The sequence below is a fragment of the Gouania willdenowi genome, chromosome 24 (genome assembly GCF_900634775.1).
Source record: "Gouania willdenowi chromosome 24, fGouWil2.1, whole genome shotgun sequence".
Taxonomy (NCBI): Eukaryota; Metazoa; Chordata; class Actinopteri; order Blenniiformes; family Gobiesocidae; genus Gouania; species Gouania willdenowi.
Genome location: NC_041066.1, coordinates 10,972,212 through 10,999,730, shown reverse-complemented (window position 1 = coordinate 10,999,730; position 27,519 = coordinate 10,972,212). Strand labels below are relative to the sequence as shown.

Below are 27,519 nucleotides of genomic sequence, written 5' to 3'. Positions count from 1 at the left end.
TTCTTTTTCATTTTTTTTAATAATCTGGCTAATAGTAAAGGCTCCACTAAGGCTGTTTGTCCAGAGGAGAAGACACGCCTAACCCTAACCCTTGTTGTGAACAAATTTACTAAAACTTTAAGGTTCCACTAATCCTGTATCTTTTGTGTTCGTGCATACGTCTTATCAAGAGACTTATACTTCTACTCCAGTTGTTAACTTGCCATGTGATTGTTGTTGACCGGCTTAAACAGGCTTTATCAGTGCTCAGTCAATAACTTACATGTTGCCTTACAAAATAAAAGTGTTAGCCCAGTGTAGACGAGAGTGATGATCTACATATAATTAGATCTAGATATTAGGGATCCACTAAAATTCTTGGCCAAAAACGGAAAATGAGAAAACCAAATTACAGTATCATTGCATTTAGGGGTATAATGTGTACTAACCTCACTAAAATTAAAACATTGCAATTGTGTAAATTCGTGTTAAAGTTTTTGGCCGAAAATATCCCAAAAGTGCATTTTCGGTTTTCGGCCGTAAACTTTCGGTGGCAGAGATTTTGGTGAATCACATGTAAATATCCTCTTTAAGATGGCTGATTTTGTTTCCTTATACATGTGTTTGGAGTAACATCTCTATGAGTGTTCCAGACTGTCCAGTATTTGTGTGAGACTGGCCTTTGGTCCTGTGTAAAAGTCTCTGACGCCCTTGTTTTTTTTATCACACAACAGCAGCACTGATTGCATGGACAGCCCTATCAACTGCTTCGTTTGCACCTCACCATACAAACATTGTCCCTAAAATATCTCACCTGCTGATTTTCCAGCCAAATAACACCAAATTATCTCTCAGAGAAAGGCATCTGTCTGGCTTTGGAGAGAAAACATCATCAACCCTTCGTAGAAAAGCGCTTTTCAAGAAATCTGTCTATTTCTGCCAACTGGTGTTGTGATTTAAATTGTGCATTGGAAGCAAAGATTGGGTCTTACTAGATTTGCAGTAGCATGGCCCTGTTTTTCATTTGCTCTCTTCCTGCTCACAGCGCTCCACAGCACAGCAGGCAGGTTCTATATAGAGCATCCATGGAGAGACTAAGCTGTGGGTTTTTTCTTGGCAGCGCTGACAAATTTGTCAGGGTTTGAGTCGTAGCATCTGTTGCTTTGAGAGGGCCTGCTATTTATCAAATTGATGCTCGGTCTGCTCGAAGGCCAAAGCCAAAGAAACTCTTTACTGCTGTTATTCAAGGAAAGGAGAATATATATAATTGGGGTGCCGAAGGAGGGAGAAGGGAAAGTAAGTAGGTCACGACCTGCAGTATTTTTTTCCTAACTCCCCATAGTCGTGCACTTTATCGTACAAAAAGAGAACTCTTTTTTTTTCCTTTTTATTTTTTTTTTTAAATAAAAGTGCTTGGCAGCCGATGTTGTTTTTCTGAACTGTGCAGAAATGGTTGAGCACCGAAGTGAAGGCTGTCCCCAGGCTTTTCAGGAATCCACTTCATTTTCTTAGAAAGGCAGAGAAAGTTTGGCTCTCGCCCAAACGCCTTGAAGCAATCAATGACAGTTGACTCAGTTGTTTTTATGTACATATAAGTCTAATATATTTTCATAGACACACTGGCACATTCAGACGGTCTATGTTTTGTATCGTTTGTTATAAATTCAACTTTGAAATAAGATTATTTGGCACGTGTTTAATGAGATAACAGTAGTGATTGATCCATTGCCAGAATAGGGGTGAACAACTTCAGTGAAAAGTCAGCAAGCAGTCCAGAATTTTGAGACTTGAGTAGAGTGACTGCACACACACACGTATACACAGCTATAACCCACATATGCATAACCACTGTTTACCTTTCAACACTCCTATGGTCATTTTTGTCCCACTTTTTTTTCTTCTTTTTGCTCCCTCCCTCTTTGCTAAGCTCCCTCCCTCTCTTTTTCTCTTTCTCCTCTGTGACGTAACTCTCCCTAACAAACATGTTTTCCTGAGTGAGTTTCGCCTCACAGAGATTCCATTCATGCACAGTTGTTTTCCCTGAACATACTTAAACTCATTTTTAAGCACATGTCGATCCTGCATCATCCGGCCACTCCTTTAATTATGCGAGAATGCTCTTGTTATGAGTTAAATTGCCTCCAAAACATGAAAGCCGAGACGCTCAACAGAGTGGAAGGAACTGTTGTTTTTTCTCTCTGTAACAATCAGCTTAGATACATATAAACAGAGTTTATATGGTGTAAACAGAAAGTTAGAGGCCCATCTACCTTGCGTTCACCTTTTTAGTCACTAATGATGTTGCATGGGCTTAGATCTAAGCTTTTCGTCAACTGGTCAACAGGATATGAAAGTTTCCTCTGTTTTTTCTCCTCTTTATGTCAAAAGCACCGACCTTTACCCGACTTTTTCTGCCTGAGCCTATCAGACATGATCTGTGGCTAACCAGAGGGGATTGTGTTTTTATAAGACACAGCTGATACACATGCACACAATCACCCACCACTTCATTAGGTACACATGTTCAACTACTCGCTAATGCTAAAGGCTAATTACACAGACCCATCTGAATCTGTTGCGCAATGTAGACAATAAAAGGATTAAGTGGATAATACAGTTCAAACAAGTATCCTATGAATGAAACCAATACAGTAGGTGCCTTTAAAAGTGGCAGGGTCTGGCTATTCAGAAATAGCTCATCTACTGGGATTGTACTGCTGACTCTTTCTCATCTTGGCCCGCTGGCATATGCAGACAAGATAAAGCTAAAATATGATGTAATATCAGTAATCATTCCTTGTGCAAAATAAGAAAAAAAAATACTTCAACTTACATTATGTAAAACATTTCATATTTATTTATGACAATTGTTTTTAAACCAAACAATGAAGATACTTGCAGCCTAAGCTATTTTAAACTGTTAATACCTACTGACCAACTTACATGTTGTCATTGAGTGGTAAAAACTGTATTTTTTTAGATCCATGCATTTTGTGTCACAGCTATATATGAGGATAAAAATCAAACAGTTTGGAAATCGATAAATTCAATGGACTATTCTACTCTGAGATTAGGTGCTTCTTGCCTCTGTTGACTTACAAGAACTCCTGAAATCAGTACGATATATCTGTGGAATCGCCGATATCCGATACATTATTTTAATGCAGATATCAGCCGATACTGATAATGGGCTGACATTATTGTGCATCACTGATTGTTAGAGAAAATAATTCCTGGTGTAATGGCCATGATATTGGTGTATATGTATTAATAAAGTGCTTCACATGCTGTATGTGAGTAGAAACCTTCTGTGACATCGGGTTGTTGCTTTACGGGGTAGAGCACAAATGGTTTCTGACCGCAACACCTACAACACTGATTGCCAGACACTGTGTGATAAGCAGAGGTTGAAAGGTGAATTATTTGTAGTAATGGACACATTGGTTTGGACTCAAACGGTGAACAAATAAAAGAAAATATGTATACATCGTCAAGTCGTACCTCATATACCTCAACCGACAGTAAAAGGTGTACATAGTGAGCTCATCAATCACTCAGCCCTTTCATAGCCCATCACGGCTACACCTGGTTTGATAAGCATCAGATTCTACTGCAGCATTCAGAGGAATTGGAATTTTGGTGTCTTACATATCCAGCTGGGGCTGCTGGTGCAATATTGTGACCAATATTTTCTTTCGACAATTAGAATTAAATGTCTCTTGAACATGACTTCCAGTTGCAAAAGATATGGCCTCACATTAATGGAGGGAGGGTACATTTACAGCCAACACATTTACAAAAACTAATAAGGAACATTTGTCAAGAATGTTTTCCAGCACTTGGCTGAGATTATTATAGCACAAAGACTCAATCCAACACAGTACCTAACTAGAAAATCACTCTCGGAGCGCAGACCTCTGCTCAACAGCTCATTTTCACCCATCTTGTGATTTCCACCCTATGTTGTAGTCCGACCTTGATTTTATGTACACTATTAGATTAATTGATAATCAATATATATATATATATATATTTCTTTTGGTAGCCAGAACATCACCAAAATGTAATCACTTGTTCCTTCTCCCATTTATCAATTTTCCTGAAAATTTAGCAAGTTATCTTGCTAACTGACAGACTGACTGACAGATAAACGAAGAGTAAAACATAACTTTACCACTTCTGCGCTTCACGCTTGGTGGAGGTAATAAAGTGGACAGCGATTGTAGGCTTTGGGAATTTTCTGTGCTGTAACTTTGTTTAGACTTAATCAGATAACCAGCATCCAGCTGATTAGCTCTATGGGTTACGGCTTTTGTCATTCCCACGCACTGAGGTGGAAGGTATGCACTAACAGAGACCACCTTACAAAGCCCCACCCCCTCCCCTAAACTGTCTGCTGAGTGTTAGTGGAAGGGAAGATGACCATCTGCTGTCCCAGTTGCCCAGTGACTGGACAACAGGCTTTCCTTATGGCACAGTTCCACTGTCCATTGTTTGACAATGTGTGTGTGTGTGTGTGTTTTCTTAGTATTGAGCAAAGCTTTCCTGTGGGAGTCCCATGATGAAAGCACCCTGAACCAGCGGGACAGTCTTTGCAATCAGCTTCACTCTCGTGTTAACAGAGAGGATACACCTTCACTTCACCCTGGTTCATAAAGAGAAGCCGTTTCCTCTCCAGACATGCAGACATTGATTGGATCATGGATCTCGAGGGAGAATAAACGCTCATTGTTCATCTTTGAGCTCCGACAAACTGGTTTGCGTCAAGATTTCCAGTTCGTAAATAAACAAATCTCTAAAGTTTCTTAGAAGACAGACTGATGCTCGAACAGTTTACATCGTGATTTTTAAGTCAAACAGGTTTATGCGAGTTAATAGTTTGAATTACAAAGGCAACGCATAAACGGTACAGCTTACAGTACAGACAATAACCGTTGCACCGAAGAATACAAATGTACAGACAGACAGAGAGAGCTACACAAGCTCGCACGGATATGTAAAAGCAAACAGAGTCGGGCCTGTTGAATGTATAGACACACAAGACAGAAAAAAAGTACAAGCATGACAATAACAGTTACCCAGAACTAGGCTGACATGCATAGAGACAAACCAAAGCAGCTGCACAGGAACACACAGACAAACACACACACACTGAAGTGTAGAGTCAGAAGAAATGTAACTCACACAGACAATAATAGACACACAATGAGAAAAAGAGAGCTCAATGCTGAAAGCTGAAATACTGACGCTGAAATACTTGCCAGTGCAGACACAGATGTGTCTCTGCATAGACTTGAACAGTGGTTCTCAAACTTTTTTCAGCACCGTACCCCTTCAGACATTTAACCTGAAGCCATGTACCCCCTACTCCTGCAGACCTGAAAAACATAATAATGTAATGTGACGTCCTATACAATTTAGCCCTACCTACAGTGACATTTATCTCTGAATTGTATCAATCCTGTTGAGAAATAATATGGAATAAAAAAAATATGTAGCACACAATATAACATCTTATTCAGAATTATGACTTGTTCGCTTTATTTAATTAATTAGCCTACATTTTTATTGAGAAACAAACTTTTGTTTTGGAAAAAGAAATCTACCAAACATTTGTTGAGCATATAACAGTTATGGAACATAATAATAACCTCAAAATGTGAAATACAACTCACTACAACTTTAGTGAGAAGGGTGAGGTTAGAACTCTGCAATGTTTGGCTGAGTTTGAGAGCGTCTGAGTCTTAAATCGTATTTTGTTTTCATGTTTGCTCAAAGCTGAAAATATTTTTGCCACCAGTACGTGGTGGCAAAGGGTATCAAGCATGTTTGGCTAGCGCAGAGCAAGGTAGCTCCTGTCATTTTTTTTTTTTCTGTCACCCCTTGGGGGCGGTCTTACAAAGGCCAATGTGTAATGTGTGGCATTGCATGGAGGCTCCTGACTGCTGCTCTTTTATTATTATAGTTTTCTATGTTGTCACGCTGTTTTGAATTTTTATTCATGTACCCCCATGACAATTTGCGTACCCCATTTTGGGAACTTAAACTAAACTAAAACGTAAAGACATACAGACGGACACAGTAGCAAACTGACAGATGGACAGAAACAGACAGCACCACTGGTTAAAGCAGAACAAAGTAACTTTTTCACCTTAATAAATCCTTCTCGTAGTCCCTGTGAGGGCAATACAAGTGTTTATGTGGTTATTGGGGGGTCTTTCATCCCCCCTGCTGTCTCTGGCCAGAAAACAGTACTTGTAACTTTCCTGCCTCCGACCCGGTGGCAAGACGTACTGCTTTACGGCAGCTCAATACAAACTAATGCTAGATTATGACCAGCCCTGTGGCTGCACACGGTTGTCTACAAATTCACTTTTCTCAAACTTATATCATGGCGGAGCCAGCAAATAAAAAAAAGGCAGAGAAGACCTTTGTCCAAGGAACGGAGCAACTTCATGCAGTGACAGCTCAGCAGCAATCACACACACTGTTGTCACGGCAACAGACACGCGCACACACTCACAACCCAGCTCTCCATCAGGCAGCATACACACAAATCATCTATCTATCTATCTATCTATATCTATATCTATCCATCCATCCATTTTTAGAGCCACTTTGTCAGCAAACAAACAGACATTTCCACACTCCCTTCCACATTATTCATTAATTTTACTTGTCTCTCTTCCTCATAATGTTCACATGGTCACATGGAACTATATGTGTGAAAGCACCCTTTGTGTCTCTGTTGTATAACAATTTTTCAGTGATCGGTTGCAACCGTCTTGGTAGAGTAAAGGTGTGCATGTAGCTGTGGGGTGGGGCAGGCGGTGGGGGAGTGCAAAGTTTTTACGACAGTGACGTAACCAAAGGGGACCTTTAGGGGGAGCGCTAAGCGCAAGTTACTTAGTTCTGCTTTAACACACGATTGAAAAATCACGAGTGCTTTGTCCGCTTGCTTTTTTTCTATAAAATCATGCTTGTATTTCTTACAGTGACCCACACTCTTTGTCCCCTCTGAAAGCTGACTTATTGTCCCATCAGTTTAACATTGTGGTGCTCACAAGTCTCTCCCTGACTCACACACAGATGATGGTGGACTGGACTGAGTTCAGTTATTCATTATTTTCTCTCATTCAGGCCTGTCAGTTATCTGCCTGCTCACGTCAACAGAAGTGAGACTTTAAGAGCTGAAATTTATTCTTTAAAGACACATTTTTTGAGGCAAAAGCTGGGAGCGTTGCATTTTTACCGCTCAGCTGACATCAACTCACAGCACACATGTACCTTCAGATCTGTCAGCCAGCTTTACAGCAGCTCCATCCTGATGTCAGACATTCATTTATGAGTCACTGCATTTCGAGCAGATATCTTGACTATTTAATACCTTTTAACCTTAGTTGCATACCAACAAGAACAGACATTCCTGAGGATACTGTGCAAAAATGGGAGATTTGCAGATTGGAGCTTAGTCCTTGTGTGTGTGTGTGTGTGTGCATGAGAAACCTGATAGAAATCTGATTTGGCAGAGCGTTTATCTCCTTTAGAATTAAACGGTGAGCCTACACCACATTGTGGACTCACTAATCCCATAATAAGCTGACTCTGCACTGTAGCGGCTCCAGCGCCGCTCGCCTTGCTGAGAAAGTTTGTTTCTGATAATGCTTTCCACGTATGTGCACAGCATCCACAGTGTGTACACAAGTGTGTGATTTGTGTGTGTGTGTCCCCCAACCCTCAGGTGAGTGGGCAAAGATAGGTAATCTAGTGTACAGAGTCATCGATTTTCCCCGCTGCCCAGGAAGTGGCTGGTTATTGATTCTCGGGGACAATGATGTCACTCCAGAGGATGTAGGCTGTTTACTTATCCATGATAAAGTACGAGGCGCTTTCTCTCCACACGCTGGTCAAATAATCCTCTCCCTCCATCCTCTCCTTTAATCATTGTTCTGCCATTACTCTTTCCATTGGTCTTTTCTTACGATGTGAATGCCCTCGATGACCCCTTCACTGAAATTATCAGTGACTCAATCACAGACAACTGTTGATTATGGTGATCAAAGTAATAGTTACACCACCCACAGATGCTAATATTTCTATAGCCTTATTTGACACCGTCAAAGAAAAAAACAAAAACATATTTAAAATGCTTGTTTAATACACTTTAAACATATTTCTTCATTTTACCATTGTTATTTACTTCTGATTTGATTTAAAATTTACCGTTTTACTTTATTGTATATTCATTTCATTTTATGATCTGTGTCACCTCAAAGAAACACAGCCCGACCACCTGGCTGTATCTTGGTTTGTCCACCTATTATGTTATATAAGACCATTTACGGCCCAGTTGCACCCTGCAGGTTACCCGGGCACCGGGTTGCCACTACTGACACAAAAACAGTATAATTAAATACCCCTCTTCAGATTGAAGCTGGTGCAAATACTCAGTGATGCAATCAACTGACAAACTAGGCAAGTTTTTGAAGTAATGCTTAATGGTTTGTGATGTAGATAAATCTGATTCTGAGTTCACAAGTTAGAAAGATATGAACCATTCTCAGCTCTTGGTTTCTTTTCTCAGCTTACAAGTCTTTGTAAACTGATTAACCACAGTGCAAATATATCCAACACTACCTGAGGCATGAGAGTCCAAGACCACTTAAACGCACACACAAGGTAGAAGCTTACTTCTCTCGGGGTTACGGGGTCCATGGAGAGGACATCGATGTCAAAAGGCAGGACACGATCGTACAGCACATCTATAAGAAGTGAACAAAAAACATTAAATTAAAAAAAAACTGCATGCATAGTAATAACACCTTGCACCTTGAACAAAGGTTTTTCTTTAATAACTGGTGCTGCAGTTGGTGCCAAAGTTTAGCTAAGCCAAAAGCTACCTACATGCTAACTGCTATTGTTGTGGCTACACAACTATGCTCATTGATATATCACATTCAATCGAGCATTTAGTGTTTTTTTAATAATTTTGGATGATTCAGATTGAACAGACTGTCAACTGCAGGACTGTTACACATAAGACAGACACAGGAATGAAATTAACTGTTTTTTCCTCAAAGTTTGAACATTGTAATTAAACACTTTCACATTGTTTTTATTAAGAGTTATTCTAACTTTGAGGCTTTGTGGTTACTAAAATAGTCCAAATATGCTACCTGATCATGTATTGACACATTCCAGCTCAGGAAAACAGAATGCTTAGGTAGGCAATTTGTACTTTTCCCCCCACGTGTTTTTAAACTTCCCAATATTATGATCATATGTCATGTGTCGACATTTTTGAGGAAGTCGTCGAGCACAGTGTGAAAAGGATGACACACTTGTGCAAGTTCACGGAGTTTGTGTGTGTGTTGCCACTTGTTCTTGTTTGAGGACATTAAATCTGCTGGCTTCAGTGTGTATAGTTCTTATATGTCATGTCTGACCTGTTGTTTGTAGTGAATAGAAGCGAGACATCTGGTAAGAACAAAAGTGAAGGAAAAACACAAACTTGACAGGCTGATGATGGGGTTTTCAGATAGAAAACTAGTTTGAATAAAGGTACTGGCCTTTCTGCATAGTTCGCCCGCTACATTTTGCACATCTTGCACAATATCCTGAACATTTTTGGAAATCTGTCCTTTTATTTTATCCTTTATATTCTGTAAATGTTAAAATACAAAACAAATAATTTAATTCGCTAAGTTAGTGCCTTATATTAATTTACTTGTGGTTAATACAAGTCATGCACATTTGTTGTTATTGCTTTTTCAAAACGCACATTTTGCACAGTATCTGAAATTTTATTTTATCCTTTATTTCTGTATATATTTTTAAAATATTTCTACTGTTAGTTTACAAACACCGTGGCTCAGAGAGAAACATTTATTTTTTTTTGTTAGAGTTTTCTGTATGTCCAGCACATGTGGAAAATTGACAGTAAAGATGACTTTGACTTAACCTAAGTGTGTGGGGATAATGTATAAAAACATGAATGTCAGAGGCCTCATTCATTTGAAATGTTCCCCTCTTTTATGTTGATAGATATACAGTTTTAGCTTTTGTTGCTAAAGGCTGGAACATGTTGGAACAAGTTCTGCACTTCAGTCTGACTGACCGGAGTCACGGTGGGGAAGAACACGGTTAAGGTTGCCTTTGTATTGTTGTTGATTGAATTTAGGAATTTTGTAGTTAAATGAGGCATAGAAGCACATTTGGGTTTAAAAAATAAAAAGACAGACAATTTCTACCCAAGGAGATTTTTCTATGCCTATAATCAATCGTCTCAAGACTGGTTTGAGATATTTGAATGAAATCATTAAGCTTGTTGCTGCCTATTTAAATTATATCTAGAAACACATTTATGCATAACTTGACCTGGAGAACAGCTTCAGTCTGATGTTTAATAGTATATATATATATATATATATATATATATATATATATATATATATATATGTCATTACCACCTCCACCAAATAGGTAATATTTTCACCTGTGGTCATTAAGTCCCAAGTACTTAACGGATTTTGACAACATTGTAATGAAGGAGAGACCTTGCATAAAGGAAGATTACATAAAATGTTGGAGGGGATCCAGATGGATATACGGAATCTGGATCGGATTTAAAAAAGAATCGAGGTAGAAATTTTTCATCTTTGGCAGAATTCATAAAACCATATCTCGGTTCGTAATGACAAATCTTTATGAACTTTGTCAGATTGGTTTTCAATTACCCTACTTAGTTTCATCCAAATCGGATCCGGATTTGTCGTTTCATTGCGATTTTTCAAAAGAATGGGGGTGCCCATACATTTGGACCTATACTGTATGGTTATTAATGGGGATTTTTTTCAAGCCTTTAAAGTGTGAATGATCATGTATTATGATTAGTATCATTAATCCAGATAACTGCCAATATCTGTTAAGAGGATTTTTGGCACTTTGCAGAGTTTGCTTCCTCTGAGTGCTATTATTTTAAACATGACGTCTTTGAGTGTTTCTGATAAAATTGAGATGATATGGTGAGTTGGACTACATAACCAAAAATGATTGGGTTTCCATCCTATCAAATGGTCATTCCAGAACAATTAAACATTAATGAGGCCGCTGCTGTGACGTGCTGCTCCAAATGAAAGTCTGCGATTCGGTTCACAAAGCTCATTGCCTATTAATGGTGTAATAGGACACGGCCAAAATGGCTCTGTATGCCACAATAGGGCCCAATTACTTCCCTCACCCTCGAAGTATCACATCCGCCCAACAACTTTGGAATCCAAAATGTATCCTGGTGAAGGTTACACATTTAGGCGATGGTGTGAGAGAGGCAGAAGAAGTGAAACTAGCCTGGGCAGAAGTGCTGAGTGATGAAACGACCTTCTCATGTTGTTGCTGCTGCTGCTTCTTTGATGCTTTATAAAATACTTTATTAGTGCTGACGCGGGGATCACAGCTCTCTGTATTGACGGATGGTTCAAATCAAAGAGTTCATTGACTTTTCTGTTTTCTATCTGCAGCGAGAAGAAAACCATAAAACTCCGACAGGTTCAGTGGACCATCACCTCCTCACGCCCTTTCATTTCCAGTCTCATCTTGTATATGACTTTGGTTTTCCAGTCATAAAGGACACTGTAGAAGTCATTTAATGAGTCATCTCCTTTTTGTTCTCAATGATACAGGTAAAGGGACGAGGATTTACAATATTTGGACGCATTGCCAGAGAAATTTTCTGGCTTAGTCAGCAAATCATATATGTAAAGATTAGTCATTTTCTTTCTTTTACGTCATTGAGTTTTCTACTAAGTTCTGGTCCCAATGTCATATTGAGCTAAAGATAGCAGGGAGGGTTTAGCATTTTTTGTTTTTCTATGCAATCTTTTCTCTCAGAGCCTGTTGTATTGTCACAGCTGCCCTCCCCCTGTTAGAAAAACATCCCCGGGAACTCGCTCTTCCTCACGTGTGCACGGACTGCAGACCAACGCCTTTTCCACCATATTGTGGACCACAGGACCAATACTTCAGATTTGTGTAACTGCACATTTTTAGCTTGCTTGTACAGTCCTAAAAAAATAACATTCAGCTTCGGAAATTTCCTTTCCCTCAATAGGTTTGGAGTACCTCTGCTTTTCAAGGAATCCATGGAACGCAGCTACCTTCCAGTATTGGTCTGCACTGGTCCAGGACTTACTGATCTGGAGGGGCGGGCACGCCTCTCTTTTCAGGAAAGCAGGCACTTGGCAAGACCTCTAAACTGGGAAAGCATGCCAAAATACACACAGATCACAGGTCTCTGTGAAAATTAAAAAGGAGGAGGGTCTGAGGGGTGCTTGAAAAAGGCCAAATGGCAGCTATAGATCAGCTGTGGCTCGTAGGTTATTACAGTTTATCACAATAAAGGTGAGATTACAAGAAATTAAGCGTCGTGATGACCAGGTTTTGATACACCTTTTTTGGCGACTTTTTACTTTTACTCCTTACTTTTTTAAACAATTATCTGTACTTTCTACTCCTTACACTTTAAAAGCCAGCTTGTTACTTTCAAGATCTTCGAAGATGACGTCACGATGTAAAAAGACGCAAACCAACAACCACGGAGCAGCTTGTGAAAGGCTTTTCAGCACAGTGGAACGTATTTTCAGACCAAAAAGGCCACGTCTCCTTTCCAGAAACCTGGAGAACATGATGAAAAATGTTGGTAGCTTTTTTCTGTCCGGCAGGTCCCTTTGTTTTATGGTTATCATCATTTTCAAGTTTTTAAAAATGTTAAACTCAAAGCTGCTCTGGGTTTAATTGAGAATTTTTTATTCTTGAAACATTTTATTTACAAATGTTATCTTATAATCAGTGCAAAATTCTCCAGGTGTTCATAAAGGTTAACAGATTTAGTGTATTTCCATGTACCAGTATTCTAGAAGTTCTTTAAAAAAAAATATATATATATATATATATATATATATGGAATCTGCTGGTTTAAAAATCTTGTGTTATTATTAGGAGTGTGACAATATCTCGATACGGCGATTTTAATCGTGATATTTTTCCGCACGATCGATCGTTTTAAGTATCAAATTTTTTTTTTTCTGCAAAACCTTTTCCGCTTTTTCACTAAAATGTGCTGGTAGGTCTTCACAGAAATGTTGTCACTGTTTGTTGAAGGAACCAATATATTGCTTACAGGAATATTGCACTTTAATGGTGTCTCTGGTAAGAAAGACCCTATTTTTTTGTTTACAGAAAGCACTGTTGGACTTATTCATTTACATTGGTATGTTGACACTTATTTAGATAATCGTTATCGTGAGCTTTGTATCGCGTATTATATCGTGTCGTGAGGTTCCCACGCCTACTTATTATTGAAGGGACATTTGTTTTACTTTTTTACTTAAGTACATTTAGTAGCATGTACTTTTTTTACTTTTACTCAAGTAAGGGAACAACTTCAATACTTTCACTTTTACCAGAGTCACTTTTTATTCAAGTATTTATACTTTTACTTGAGTACTGAAGACTAGTGCTTTTGCCACCTCTGCCTTTGTACTCCCTGTGTGCAAGAAAGGTAGGGTTAACCTTCCTGTCTGCTTAGCCAAATGCTCAGTGAAAGATGAACACACTGAACTCCAGAGCTGTGTGTTAGGAACATCCTCTTATTCTATACTTTGTGAACTAAGCCGTGAGCAAACATAAAATTAGCACTAGCGTTGATGATAAATATGACAAAACTGTGTTTTTTTTTTCTAGTGTCTAAACTGGCGTTACGACTTTGTAGGAGAGCTGTTTTAAAAACAACAGCAGCACTGTTTTGTTGTGAAGAGGAGGGTTGCTGTTGTGTGCCTCTGGGCTAATTTGAAACATGTGTTTTGGTTTGGTGTGAAGTTTAGAGACATTTATTTTGCTGAATTTGGTCAGAAACTGAAACTGAACTTTTAGTAGAACTTTTGTAAAAACAAAAGTGAATCACACTGTGTAGGAAAGCAGGTTAGGCTGTTGAGTCAGCGTCAAAACCTGGACTAAACGTTTTTTTCTCTGTTTTCCTTTTCCGAAAGAAACAAGTGTGTTTGAGACACGCACACACGCACACACACACATAGAGAGAGAGAAGATTGGTGCCTGAAACATTTGTCCTGCCCTGTGATTGGTAGATGCCTGTTGCTAGGCTTGTGTCAGGGTTAGAGATTTTTCTTCTTCTTCCTCTGAGCACTGATAGGCCAGGTTCAAACCGATCTTGTGGACTCCTGCCACTTGTTGAACATTCACACACTTTGTTGCACTTCGTGGAGTCTCTCAGTGGTAAAACAACCACATGTGCCGAGGTTCACGCCTGACATCTCTTCCTCTCCCTTCTTCTAATCTTATTAACTTTTATCCCCTCCATAAGTCCAACGCCTTTACTCATTCTTATAAAGGAACAAAACAACAGCTGCTCTGAGCATGGAGTAAAGTCATCATTTTCTAGCTAATAAAAAGTTTTATCGGTCTTACGCTTGACAGATGATTTAGTTACCAATAAAACTTACTGGCAAGAACTGTAGTTCTTGCTTTTTTTCCCCAGATTTAGTTTAATGCAAGATTTTATTGCAAAGGCACAACTAGACTTTTAACTCATTTACATACTAGCTATGAGTATTTATGTTAGATCTAAAGTCAGAGCAGTAAAAGAGATAATTACTAAAGCTTCTTTTTGAAATAATATTTAATTGCACAACTAACTGACAAAGTTCCTCCAAACCACGGCTGAATCATGCCTGCGTATCTATGAAATGTGTGAAACCTAATGCGTTCTATGACTATAGTTCTTGCATTTCTGTGGTTCCCAACTTTTTGAGTGATTGAGTGCACCATTTTAGTTTTCCTTGTTAAATGTGAACAACAGCAACCACGAGAGGCTTTATTGGCTTTTTAACCGCGCTACAAAAACAAGAGGGAAATCTATATCTCAGAAATACATTGGCAGATGTTTTATTGTAGTTCTGAAGTCCCGTTGGTTAGAAAACACTGCATTAACTTGACTCTACTCAGTTGTGATATCAGGTACTATTTTCAAGGCTGTTTTTTTTTTTTACCAGATGATGGTCGTGTTGACCTCAGTTATTCCACTTTCGTGGCAGGGAAGTTCTTTGAAGGAGTCACAAACAATAAAGTCAAAGGATTGCTGTGCTTGCTCCTTGATATGTGGCCGTATCGCACAGCGATAAGAAAACAAATGTGCAGAGGAGGATTCTGATACCCCACACCAAAGGAATGCATCAAAACTAGTGCTATTTGGTGGAAATGTAGCCATTGTTGCAAAATAGAAACACTCTACCATGTTGCCGATTTTAGCTTTGACATCGGTCAACAGCGTGGCTGATTAGTCGGTCGGGCTATAATGTATCACTGATGTATTAATTTTATTACTGCTTCGAAACACTGTAGCTCTGTGCTGTGCTTTCTGCATTATCAGCTGCCATTTTTGAATCAGCAGTAATGATTACAAAATGACTGCCATAAGTGCACAAGTTCATTGTTTACAGTACATTTAGATATTTATTTATTTATTTATTCATGTTTACTGTTTGAGATTTAAGCATCTTTGTTTCATATTTTTTCATTACATTGTATATTACAGAAATAGCTTCCACAAGTTTGCCTTTTCTTATTTATCAGTGGCTTTACAGTCCTTATGTTGACAGTGTTACTAATTAAAGTTAATTTAACAGAATTGTGCTTCTTTGTCTTGAATAATGCTTTGGGTATTGTAAGAATGTGTTCATGTACAGTATATATCCTGTGTATGAGTTAATGACGTGACACCTAAATATTCTGTCCAACTGCATTTATTTTAGTTAAAAAGGTTTAAATGCATGAAAAGATACCAAATATGTAGTAACTTAGTGTATATGCGCTTTTCTAAATGTTACTTACTAAATTTATTCTATTATTAAGAGTCAAAAAATCGTGGGGTGCGACTTTCTGGCCACGACTGCTGTTTTGAAAAAAGCTTTAAAATGATTCTAAATCTATTCAAATTAATTTTCAAAGTGTTAACATTTTTAGTTCCATCATAATATTCACGCAAACCTTGCCCAATGATGCCCTTCTTATGAAATATCATGCAGTGAAAATCCTTATACTTCATTGACCCTTATAGTAATGTTCTTAATTCATATATCAACCGATTAATTCGCTTTTTAAAACCTCCAATATCAGTATTGGCCCAAAAAAGCCCATATTGGTTGTGCTCTACTAATACAAACGCTATGAAAAGACTTATTATTGCTGTAAGTATCGCAATTTTTAGATAACTATTTATGATTTGAATCCAAAGGGCCATCCTGGATGTTTATAATTGAGGCGTTTCACCTGATGTAGACAGGAAAACTCCTGCTGTAAAAAGCTACAGCACAGAGTGCCTGCACGCTGACAATAGTGTTTGGCCTGGTCTGTGGGGTTGGAGCCCTAAGCCTAAGCACTTTTTATGTGAATGGATTGGTGCGTCGCAGCTCGCACGCTGACCGTCCGGTCTCTTGTGCAGCTTTTGCTGTGCCATGGGGCTCCCAGCGGGTCCTGGAGTGCTGACTCCAGCCCGGGGAATGTGTTTTTACCTCTGCTCTGCTACACCCCACCCAGTAGCGTCAGGAGAGGGACTGGGTGGTTGGGGTGCACTTTAATATACACAAAGAACCTGCTGAATACTGTGTTATCCAGTTATTGGTGCTGGTTGATGAGTTAGCTGAGCAAGCTGTCGATCAGAAAGACTTTTTTTAGCCTACACATTAACTTCTCTCCTAAACTTAACTTGTTTGTCTTGTTTTTATTGGGAATGTTGTCAGCGTCTGTCCAAACTCCACCACCGTCAGTGTTATCACAGTAAAAGCAGATTCATTACACAATCTCACAAATTGTATGCCTCTTTCATTCGTCCAATAAAAGAAATCCAAAAATAACTATTTTAACCTTTTTCATTGCATAATACGTTATGTTGAAATCTCAATGAAAACAATGTTGAACAGAAATGTGTTTGTGCATGTGTCTAATTGTGGATATTTGTGAAAGTTTCTGTGTGTAGGGGTGCACCGATTGCAATTTTCTGGCCAACACCAATTTTTTTTTTTTTTTTTATCCATGAAACAATACAAACTTGTTGTTTTAACTGCACATTAAGTAGTTATCTCAAATATAAATGAAAACGTTAGAACATTGCTGTCCAAAATACTAAATCACATCAGTTCCTTTCGTCTTTCAATTTCCATATTTTAAAAACAAACGAAACTAGTGCAACAGGTTACACTGAAGACTTGTTTGGAGCTCTTTGCCAAAAGCAGTATTTTGGTTTTACAAACAAAGAAAATGAGAAGGTTTGAGGTAGATTAAAAAAAAAAATCTACAGGACAAATTAACAAAACATCTTAAACACCAATAAAGTGTCCTGAGTTTTAGGTTTCCTTGTAGTGCAAAAGAAAAAGCAAATTCAGCAGCTTTATGGATATTTGAAAGTCAAAATATCAATCTAAAAAATATCTTACAACAGCTGACAGGATAAAAACTGCTAGTCACTTTGCAGCAGCTACAGGCACAGGTAAGTTGTTCTTATTGCAGTCACTTTTAAACTAGTGGCAGTTGGCCATGGGCTTCTGTTAGCATTAGCTTGATTGTTAGCTTCAAATGCTGCATACTCAGCGGTTTGGTGGTTTATTAAACGGTCAATGAGGCAGCACTTTATTTGCAACCCCATTAAGACTTATTTCCGCGTTACACGAATTACAAATTGTGATCCTTTGCTCTCTTTTTGTGTGTAATACTACTGAACTGTTGACATGCTAAGCTAACCGTGCTGCTGATGGTAGTGTTGTTATTGTTATCCTGCGTAGCAGAGGCATGCGCGCGGAGCAGAGCCTGTAAAAAAAAAAAAAAGATGGACGGGACATTCTCCCGAGAAAGTGAAGCGTTTTTTCTAGAGCTCCTCCTGCTGACTGGCTGCATTATAGGTCATAAACCCCGCCTCCTCAATGACAACGGATAAGATGTTGGTCAAACTCTATAATTAAAATACTTGTCACATAATTTTTTTTTCAAACCTAAGCTTTGCTGTGATCATTCGTTATTATCGTCCTACATCGTGTTCAATTGCTCATTTTTCTGTGAAGTTTATTTTAAATAAGTTATTTGAGGTTGAAAAGCGAGATTTGACGTCATATATGATGATAATTGACAGCCTCGGATCTTGCGTAGCTCTCTTTGTGAATAGCATAAGCATCTACGTCGTGAAGGAAAGCCGAGACGCCATTAAACTTTTACGTTCAGTTTTTCCATTTTTTTTTATTTTAAGCAACTAGTACTAACCTCTATGATCTAATTATCTGAACAAGAAGTTGGTAGAATTTCCAGTGGGAAAGATATTTAAGTTTGTGACGTAGCTGGGCTCCATAACTCATCAGGGCAGTAAATGGGTGGGGCGTGTTACCAGGGCTCCTCCCACCGTACCCTACTGGGCAGACTCTGGCTTCAAATGATGTCAAATTTGCAAGATGGCAGCACCCCTAAGCGCTGTATTTTGGCTTCAAGAACGTTGAGTGCGAACAGCTACAGTGGATGCCCGATGGTGCGGACGTGAACTGGTGAGTGAGGTCTGTCAGTCAACTTACAGCAGAAGAGGACAGTGGCTGACTAAATGACAGACTTTAAGACCTTTGCAGAGATAGAAAAGATCGGCGGAAAAGATTGGTTTCATATGCAAGGGTCGGCCGATTGCCGATATCTCAAAATCAGGGAGATCGGCCGGCCGATTGATCGGTGCATCCTCAGTCGTGTGTAGATAAACAGCACTTTGTTCGCATGTGCTGCTACAGAAATATACAATCACAATTGTGGTACTTTAGTATCTCTGGTGCTCAGAAACAGTTTAAATGAAACAAGGAGAATTGGTGAAAACCATTCACATTTGTGTTACCATGTTCTCTTTTTAGGATATCTCCTGTTCCCATATTTCAGTGTAATTATTGACTTATTTTAACCCGCAGTGGCGTAATAAACCAGTTACACACCAACAGCCCTAAACATGTTTTTGTCAAGCACGGATAAACAAAGCCATAAGAGCTGCCTTTCTTATCTCTGCTTCCGTCTGGTTTTTTAAAGGGACTCATTCAGCTGGGCCTGATTGGGTGGAGGAATGGCATTTATCTGCGCTCTGATTGGCTCTCGCAGCAGGAAAACCACTAACTGAAGGGGCTGTTTGTTGCAGCGGCTGCTGCTGCAGTCTGATGCTGATCTTTGCGCTGGACCCTCTGTGGTGTTGTTTTCCACTGCTCTCTGAGGAGGGGTGTGTGTGTGAGGGGGGTCAGTTTGCACCATCCGCTCCACCCCTTCTCTTACTTTTTTGTGCTGCAAGAAGCCAACTTGCATGGGGTGCATGTAACAGTTTGCAAGCATTGTTGTTGTTTTTGTACATTTTCATTGAATGCTAATCACTCAGATATACATACATACTTGTATATGTGTTCATAATTATATATTTATATTCACCATATTTATTATTATTAATATTAATATTGTGGTTGTTTTTTTTAACAAACAAACAAAAAGAGTTTTAGACAAAAAAAAAAAAAAACATTGGCAATTAAACTGATTCTAATGCAGACAAATAATTATTTTTTTCCCTCTGTGTTATAAATGTGCATCTTTTGTCCAAAAGATGGCTTTAAGTGGTTTATTTAAACATTATAATGATTTAACTGGTTGGTTAATTATCACCTGTGCGATGCAAACCACCGAATTAAACCATGATCTTCAAACAAAGGAAAGGAAGAGAAGTGATGGTGTTTTCTTAATGTTCTTTCTGCTCACGTTTAGAAACCCCTCCTCTCACTGCCCCCTTTAGCTCCGCCCATGGACGCACCTCCTCCTCTCATTGGCTACCGCGAGGCTGTTTTCCATACGCGATTGGCTGCTTGGCCCGTCAATCACCGCGGGCTCCGCTTATTTAGCGAATGTATGAGCAGCGCTCAACGTTATTCTGCTGCTGGGGCTGCAACAGCTGACAACGGAGCCTCCTGCCCTCCCTGCGCCCCACGGAACAAAGACAGGCAGAAAACAGACATTTATGTGCACTATTTACACTATAACAGCTTTTAAATACGGAAGGAGCTGCTAGGACGCGCAATGAGGCACGCAGTAGCTCCGACACAAAGTGTGGAGAATAACTGTTTCGCAGTGACAAACCTGTTAAAGATATGCACCTATTGTGAACGGCTGAGCAAGAAGGTAAGAAGCTGGAATAGTTCACACAAAGGAGTAAAAAACGTGATGTGTGTGATTGAACAGCTCCTGTGGTTCTATTAGAGACTCTGTGTCACATTGTGAACGAGCTGCAGTCTTTTGTCCAGATTCTGTTTTTTCAGTCGTTGGAGTTAGAAAATAAACTAATGCTGGGTTCAGGTGTTTTGTTCATTTAAACGATGTCCAATGGAGTGATGCGTTCAAAGACGTGTTTTTGAACCCATGACATTTTATTGCAATAAGTCGCTCTGTTCATTCATTGGTTGTTATGCGCTGGTGGACAATGGACATGTCCTGACTAGCAGCGGAAAGTTACAGAGCAGAGCTGAAGATCCAGGGTTATTACTGAAATATGAATAAGGTTTAAATATCATCAAGATGAATGTGTGAGTCTTATTAAATTATAAATGAATGACTGATTTTTAAATTTAATTTTGTTTTTTGTTTTTTTTAATACCCTGGACTATTTTTGTGTAAATCATAAAATGAATGTGATAAATTTGTTTTCCCATCATCTTACCTTTGAATTTTGTGTATCTTTTAGGACTTGGGAGTAAGGATCCCAAGACCTCTGGGCAACGGACCAAGCAGATTTATCCCTGAAAAAGAGGTACAAGAAATATTTTTAGTTTCTAATGAACATCCAGAGAAATCAAATCTTATGTCTGTGTATTTATTTATTTTTACAGATTCTTCACATCAGTAAAGTGGACACCAGGACACGGTCCATATTCGAGGATGCGTTTGCAGCCCTCGGCCGTCTTGACAACATTTCCCTGGTCATGGGCTTCCACCCCCAGTACCTGGAGAGCTTCCTCCGGACGCAGCACTACCTGCTGCAGATGGACGGACCCCTGGCTTTGCACTACCGACACTACATAGGCATAATGGTATGACTACTGGTCTCTAAATCACCCACCTTTGTTAAAGACCCTCAAACCTTGTCGTCGCTAACTTGTTTCCTAATTCCTCCCTCACCGCAGGCGGCTGCCAGACATCAGTGTTCCTATTTGGTCAACCTGCACGTGAATGACTTCCTCCAGGTCGGGGGGGATCCAAAGTGGTTGAACGGGCTGAACGAAGCACCGCAGAAGCTGCAGCAGCTTGGGGAGCTCAACAAGATCCTGGCCCACCGGCCCTGGCTCCTCACCAAGGAACACATCGAGGTGCGAGGACGGGGGCTGTGGTCTTAGAGGGTGGTTAATGCGGGTGTGAAAGGGAGTGATGTAACTTGGTTTTAAGAAATTACATTTCTTGAAATGATCCAATATTTGTTATGTTTAGGGTCTTCTGAAGGCGGAGGAGCACAGCTGGTCACTGGCGGAGCTCATCCACGCCGTGGTCCTCCTCACCCACTACCACTCCCTCGCCTCCTTCACCTTCGGCTGTGGCATTACCCCCGAGATCCACTGTGACGGTGGGCACACCTTCAGACCCCCCTCCCTCAGCCAGTATTGCGTGTGCGACATCGCCAACGGCAACGGGCACCTAAACCACCACGATGATTGGCTTGGCAACCAGGTAATGGATGGAAGTGTAGAGTCAATTACAGTTTTCAGTTACAAGTCCATTTTCAGTTACCCATGTTCAATTACAATTCAATTACGATTACAGTGATTGGCATTTTTTCCAATTACAATTAAATCTTTTATCCTTACAATTACATTCTCAATTACTAAAGTTCAATTACAATTAATGAGCCTGAAATAAATAACCTAATAAAAGTTATTATTCCTCTTGTGTTAGCATCTCTTATGATAACAGGTCCTAAATCAGCTGTAAAATACATTAAAAATAAATATCTATCACCTAATTGCTCCCCTTTCTATTGGTTAGGCTTCCTAATCAATGAATAGATAGGTATTACATTTTTTGGTGAAAAATATTTCAATAATTCTTACATGTGTGTTGAACTGTAACATGGTTCCCCAGTTTCGCTTTAAATTATAATTGGCAATTTTTATAGAATTTTCATCCAATTTTGAATTCATTGGGCAAAATTTTGCACTTTGGCTAAAGTTGCATAAATTTTAAAAGGGGACATTTTTGAAATAACCCAGCCCAAACTGCACCATATGTGCCACTTTTTCTTTTTTCTCCTATAAGGGACAGCATGTGTGTGAGTGAGTTCTGTAGTTAGGACGCACTCAGAAATCCATCTAACTGTGCGTTTCATGCCGTTATGAGAAGTAGCAAAAGTAGCGACTCCTAAAACAAGTAATTTAATAATAAATAAGCTATAAAATGACCTTTTTTGTGACAATATCGCCTATAACGATATCACCAAAAAAGGAAATCTCGATATATCTTGATTCACAATATATTGCCCAGGCCTAGTGGATGTGGCATGACGGTGTGAGACAGAAGTTAATCTGTCTTTCTCCTCTTCCTCAGGACATGAGTGGTGAGGTGGAGGTGCTGATGGAGAGGATGAAGCACCTGCAGGAGTGTCGGGATGACGAGGAGGCCAGCCAGGAGGAGATGGCCACTCGCTTTGAGCGGGAGAAGACCGAGAGCATGCTGGTGGTGACGGCCGAGGATGAGGAGTGCGTCCCCTCCAGGGACATCTCCCGTCACTTTGAGGATCCCAGCTACGGCTACAAAGACTTCTCCAGGCGGGGGGAACACGTGCCCACGTTCAGAGCTCAGGTAAGGACCCAACATGAAGAAGACGGCTTGTGGAGAGACGTGTAAATATAACTGAGTTTCTAACTATTTGCTCCAGGATTACAGCTGGGAGGACCACGGCTACTCTCTGGTGAACCGACTGTATCCTGACGTGGGACAAATGCTGGATGAGAAGTTCCAGATGGCCTACAACCTGACGTACAACACCATGGCAACGCACAAGGACGTTGACACGAGCATGTTGCGCAGAGCCATCTGGAACTACATCCACTGCATGTTTGGCATCAGGTGGGTCAGAACTTCCTAAAGGGGTTTTCTGTGATGCAGGATTGTTCCTCACCCCGCTCCTCCGTCCTACAGGTATGATGACTATGACTACGGGGAGATAAACCAGCTTTTGGATCGTAGCTTTAAGATTTATATCAAGACCATGGTGTGTAGTCCTGAGAAGACCACCAAACGAATGTATGAGAGTTTCTGGAGGCAGTTTCAGCACTCCGAGAAGGTGGGTCCAAATGCTTTTCATTACGTTTGGGTTGACACTTCTGAAAGATGTGAGATCAGCCATTCTCAACTGGTGGGTCGGAACCCAAAAGTGGGACAGCTGGTCAAAAATGAATAAATAAATACTCCAAATATATAGAGTTGTTTATTTTTGGGTTTTTTTTTCCCCAACAGTTATTTTTGAAAAACTACATTTGGGTCGCAATTTAATGACCGTGGGTCCCAGAGTGAGACCAGTTGAGAACCCTGATCTTGATGATTCTTTCGTGGTTTTTACGCTTTAAACAACTTTGTCTCTCATTTCTCTTCCAGGTCCACGTTAATCTGCTTCTTATGGAAGCGCGCATGCAAGCTGAACTGTTATATGCTCTGAGAGCGATCACCCGCTACATGACATGAAGTGTATTCTGCAGGGTGGTGTTTTTTTTTTTTTCATTCATTGTCTTTATCGTCATTGTTGCTCCTGGAACTTTCAAAAAATAATCAAAGGTGGAGAGAAGAAGCGGTCGTGGTTGTTTGGACATTGAGAAGAGGATCCGAACAAAAGGAAAAGCAGGAAAAATAAATCGTTCACTGTTGACGAACGCTCATCTCAATCTACAAGCAAAAAAAAAAAAAAACTCCCCTTTTTGTTGCCATGCAGTGCCAAACCTGACCAAGAGAGGGCAGCGTCGTGCTCTGCTGGGGGAGTTTGTTCAATAAGGACTGAAACCAGAAGCAACAAGGACTGTTTCAGTATTCCTGCATCATAAACAATGTGTTGGTCGCCCTTTGAAAGAAAGAAAACGCACCTGCACATTGATTCTGTCATCACTGTTTTTGTTGTTTAGTTTCTTTAATATCATTTTTTTTTATTACAGTGTGGATGTTGTCTGTTATGTGGTTGCTGTTTGAGGGTTAAGAGCGCGCGTGTGTGTATTTTCAGTTTTTATTTTTTAAAGTGTGTCTGAACTATCCAGCACAGTGTGCATACGTGCTGGTACTGCTGCTCCCGTGTTTTATTTACAGGGGTCATATTGATCTCTAAAACCTCCTCTTCCCATTAACACCCCCCCCCCCCCCCATTTAGAAAACCCACTGCATTAACTCATCACTTTGTCCTTTACCCAAACGTCAATGTAAGCTAATCCAAGGAGGGTGTTATGGTTATGGAGAAGACCTCAAGCAACACTGTCTGAGCCCTTTGTTTGAGTCTGACTCTCTGTGTGTGTGTGTGTGTGGTCACGATGACTGAGTTTTTGTGCATTTCACAGGAGAGAGAGAGAGTAAAGTTTTTCTTAGAATTTCATGTGTCAAAAAAAAAAGAATAAAGCAAGGCACTTTGAAGGAATTACTTGCTTCTGCTGTAGCTCTAATATTGTGAAATAACCATTTTTGATGTTGATGACTTTTTTTTTTTTCCTGCTAATGGGTAAAAGAAAAACATTTAGAAGCCAGGAGGGATTTGTTTCCTTCTAACCACACTGTTCAAGTCTTCCACGTATCCCAGCTGCCTGGTGGCTCTAACACTTCTTTTTTTTTTTTTTTTATCCAAAGCTTTTGATTGTGAATTTTATCAGTAAACAAATACCTCCTTTTTTGTCAGCTATGAAACATTTAAGAAGTGCTCTTTGGTGAGCAAATGCTTTTTTTTTTTTTCTTCTTCCCACTTGGGTCAACCAGCTTTGGTTGGAGCTGTGCTTATTTCCTCGCTGGAGAAAGTCTAACTAGTGCAAAAAAGCAGCTTTTCTTTGTATTTTTTTTTTTTTAAACGGGGTGTGAAATCCTGCTGTTTTTGTTGTTGTTTACTAAAATCATTTAAGTACTGCATTCTTCTGAAGGTGGATTGGACAGATGAATGAGTGATGATGAGGAGATACAAGAATGGTACATTCAGAGATGGTTTGAGAGGAAGTGGAGGTTGTTTTTTGTTTTTGTTTTCTAAAATCAATCTTCTGACTGATGTCAGTTACTGACACATTTTTATAAAAAACAAAAACGATATATGAAAAAAAATAAACTATAATAACAAATGGTTGTGTATTATTCGTAGTTTGTATTGATTGGTTAAAGAGATTCAGGAGAATCCAGCAGTACAATCGGCTCATGTTACATAAAATAAATAACCCAAGGTGATGAGTAAGCATATTTCATTGTTTGTGTGCCAAAAACAACTCATGGAGTATGATTTTTTTAGAGAAGTAGGCTACACTAAGCTAAATAAAGCTAACGCTGACTCCAACATTTCGCTGAGCTCAGGGGAACAGTTCAGTTAGTCGTCCGGATACTCCTGGATACTTCTTTTTCTTTACTGTTTGCATTTTTTGTAGCAACTTCTAACAGATCCACAACCTGCTCAGGGTTCCATCTCCAGAATAAAAATGTCACTGTACCTCAGTATGAGAAAAAAAGCTTCAGTGCACAGATGAGGCTGAGCTTCAGGGTGCTTTCATTCACTAAAGTCTGTCAATATACAATCACCAGCAGCACATACTCAGCGCTCGCCTTTGCAAACCAAACCGTACACACTTTCACTCTGATATCAGCCAACACGCACCCTCTCATATCAAGCAGAAACCTTCTTAATCAGCCCAGGCTGACACTTTGTTTTTTAGGACTCTTTTAAAACATTGTTAAACAAAAAAAAACAAAAAAAAAACGGTGCAGGCTTTTCACAGAAAGTGCCGTTTCTCCATTACTGTCAATGTAGTAATGATGTGACTTTGAAAATTGCTGTACCTTAGGCTACTTGGTGTAACGTGTAAGCACTGCCTGGCCCCATATCTGTGTCATAATAAAGGCTTTGAGAAACAAATGTAAAAATGCTGGTCTTTTTTTTTCACCCACACATTTCACACAGAAGCGTAACATCAAGAAATAACAGCAAAGCAGTATCTTGTATCTTCAAATTCTTAAGCATCTCAGTTTACATGAATGAAAAGTAACTTATCTAATCCTATCCTCAAAATGTACTTTCCAGCAAAGACATGTAAATAATTAATTTAGTTTAATCCTGTGTCTGAATACAGTGCAATAGCTTTTTTGTAGTACAGCTGAATGTATCCAGTAGAGATTTTTGCATGCGAAACTATTTAAAGTGCATTAACAGGAAATAAAATTAAATAAGGCAAAAGTATGGCTCACTGTGTGTATGAGATACAAATAGATAGAAACAGGTCAACAAAATCTAAATAAGTGTCAACACACGGTAGATATCTCCAAAGTAAACACCCATTGTTTAGGTAATGAGTCATTATGAGCTATCTGTGACTATGTCAGTGTATAGAACAAAGTATGAGACATTGGACAGAGCAGTGATTAAAGTGCACAAAGGGAAAATAAATTGAATGTGACCTGTAAAGTGTCACCTACTGGGTGGAAAATCCAATTGATTTAATGTCCCACAATTAAAATGGCTAAAGGGTCATTCCATGTCATTTTCAACACATTTTCACATTGGTCTACAAAAATTCAGGATTTTCTTTTCAACCAATTGTTCCTTATCTAGCTTTCTATATCTTCAAAATTACGCCACATAGAAAACTAAAATTTGGTACATTAATACAGCTCCACCTACTCTCAGAGTATACAACATGTTTGAGCCTTCAGTAAACAACTTTGTAATTTAATCAGCATTTAGCTACTGTACGTACATAGACTGTTCACATCACTAATGATTAATCACATACTGTATGCGACCGTGGCTCAGGTGGTAGTGGGTCGTCTTCTGATCGAGAGGTTGGGGGTTCGATCCCAGTACCTGACTATGTGTCGAAGTGTCCTTGGACAAGACACTGAACCCAAAGTTGCTCCCAGTGGTCAACTAGCGCCTTGCATGGCAGTCCTGTCCCACTGGTGTGTGAATGTGAGAGTGATTGGGTGAATGAGCTGATATGTAAAGCGCTTTGAGACTGCTTCAGTGTGGTGATAAAGCGCTATATAAAATCAAGTCCATTTACCATTTAGTCCATTTGTATGCATTGGTTCTTGGGTAACAGTCTCTTAAAATCTGAAAAATTACTTTTTTACTGATCTCTATTTTTAATTCATAGTATAAATATTTCTCTTTCTTGGAATATAAAACTATTTTTCTTTATGCAACATCTTTATTTTTTATTTTGGACCTTAACCCTCGTGGGTTATATTACCACTCTCCAATACTGAGAATCCTTTACATGG

The 27,519-nt window shown here is 39.4% G+C and overlaps 1 protein-coding gene across 5 annotated transcripts in view; it reads left to right on the top strand.

Moving 5' to 3' along the window:
* Positions 1–25,374, top strand: part of sesn1 (sestrin 1) — a 62,107-nt gene extending 36,733 nt beyond the window's left edge. For 2 of the 5 annotated variants that reach the window (XM_028439145.1, XM_028439148.1), the window contains 8 exons: positions 20,774–20,839; positions 20,919–21,119; positions 21,213–21,395; positions 21,514–21,750; positions 22,624–22,878; positions 22,955–23,145; positions 23,218–23,362; positions 23,674–25,374. In XM_028439145.1, coding sequence (XP_028294946.1) covers positions 20,774–20,839; positions 20,919–21,119; positions 21,213–21,395; positions 21,514–21,750; positions 22,624–22,878; positions 22,955–23,145; positions 23,218–23,362; positions 23,674–23,760 — 1,365 coding nt within the window. In that variant the 3' untranslated portion in view covers positions 23,761–25,374. Of the gene's footprint in view, positions 1–19,668; positions 20,215–20,338; positions 20,616–20,773; positions 20,840–20,918; positions 21,120–21,212; positions 21,396–21,513; positions 21,751–22,623; positions 22,879–22,954; positions 23,146–23,217; positions 23,363–23,673 lie in introns of those variants that run through there. The other 3 variants (XM_028439146.1, XM_028439149.1, XM_028439147.1) reach the window with 3 other exon arrangements.
* Positions 25,375–27,519: the final 2,145 nt, after the last annotated feature.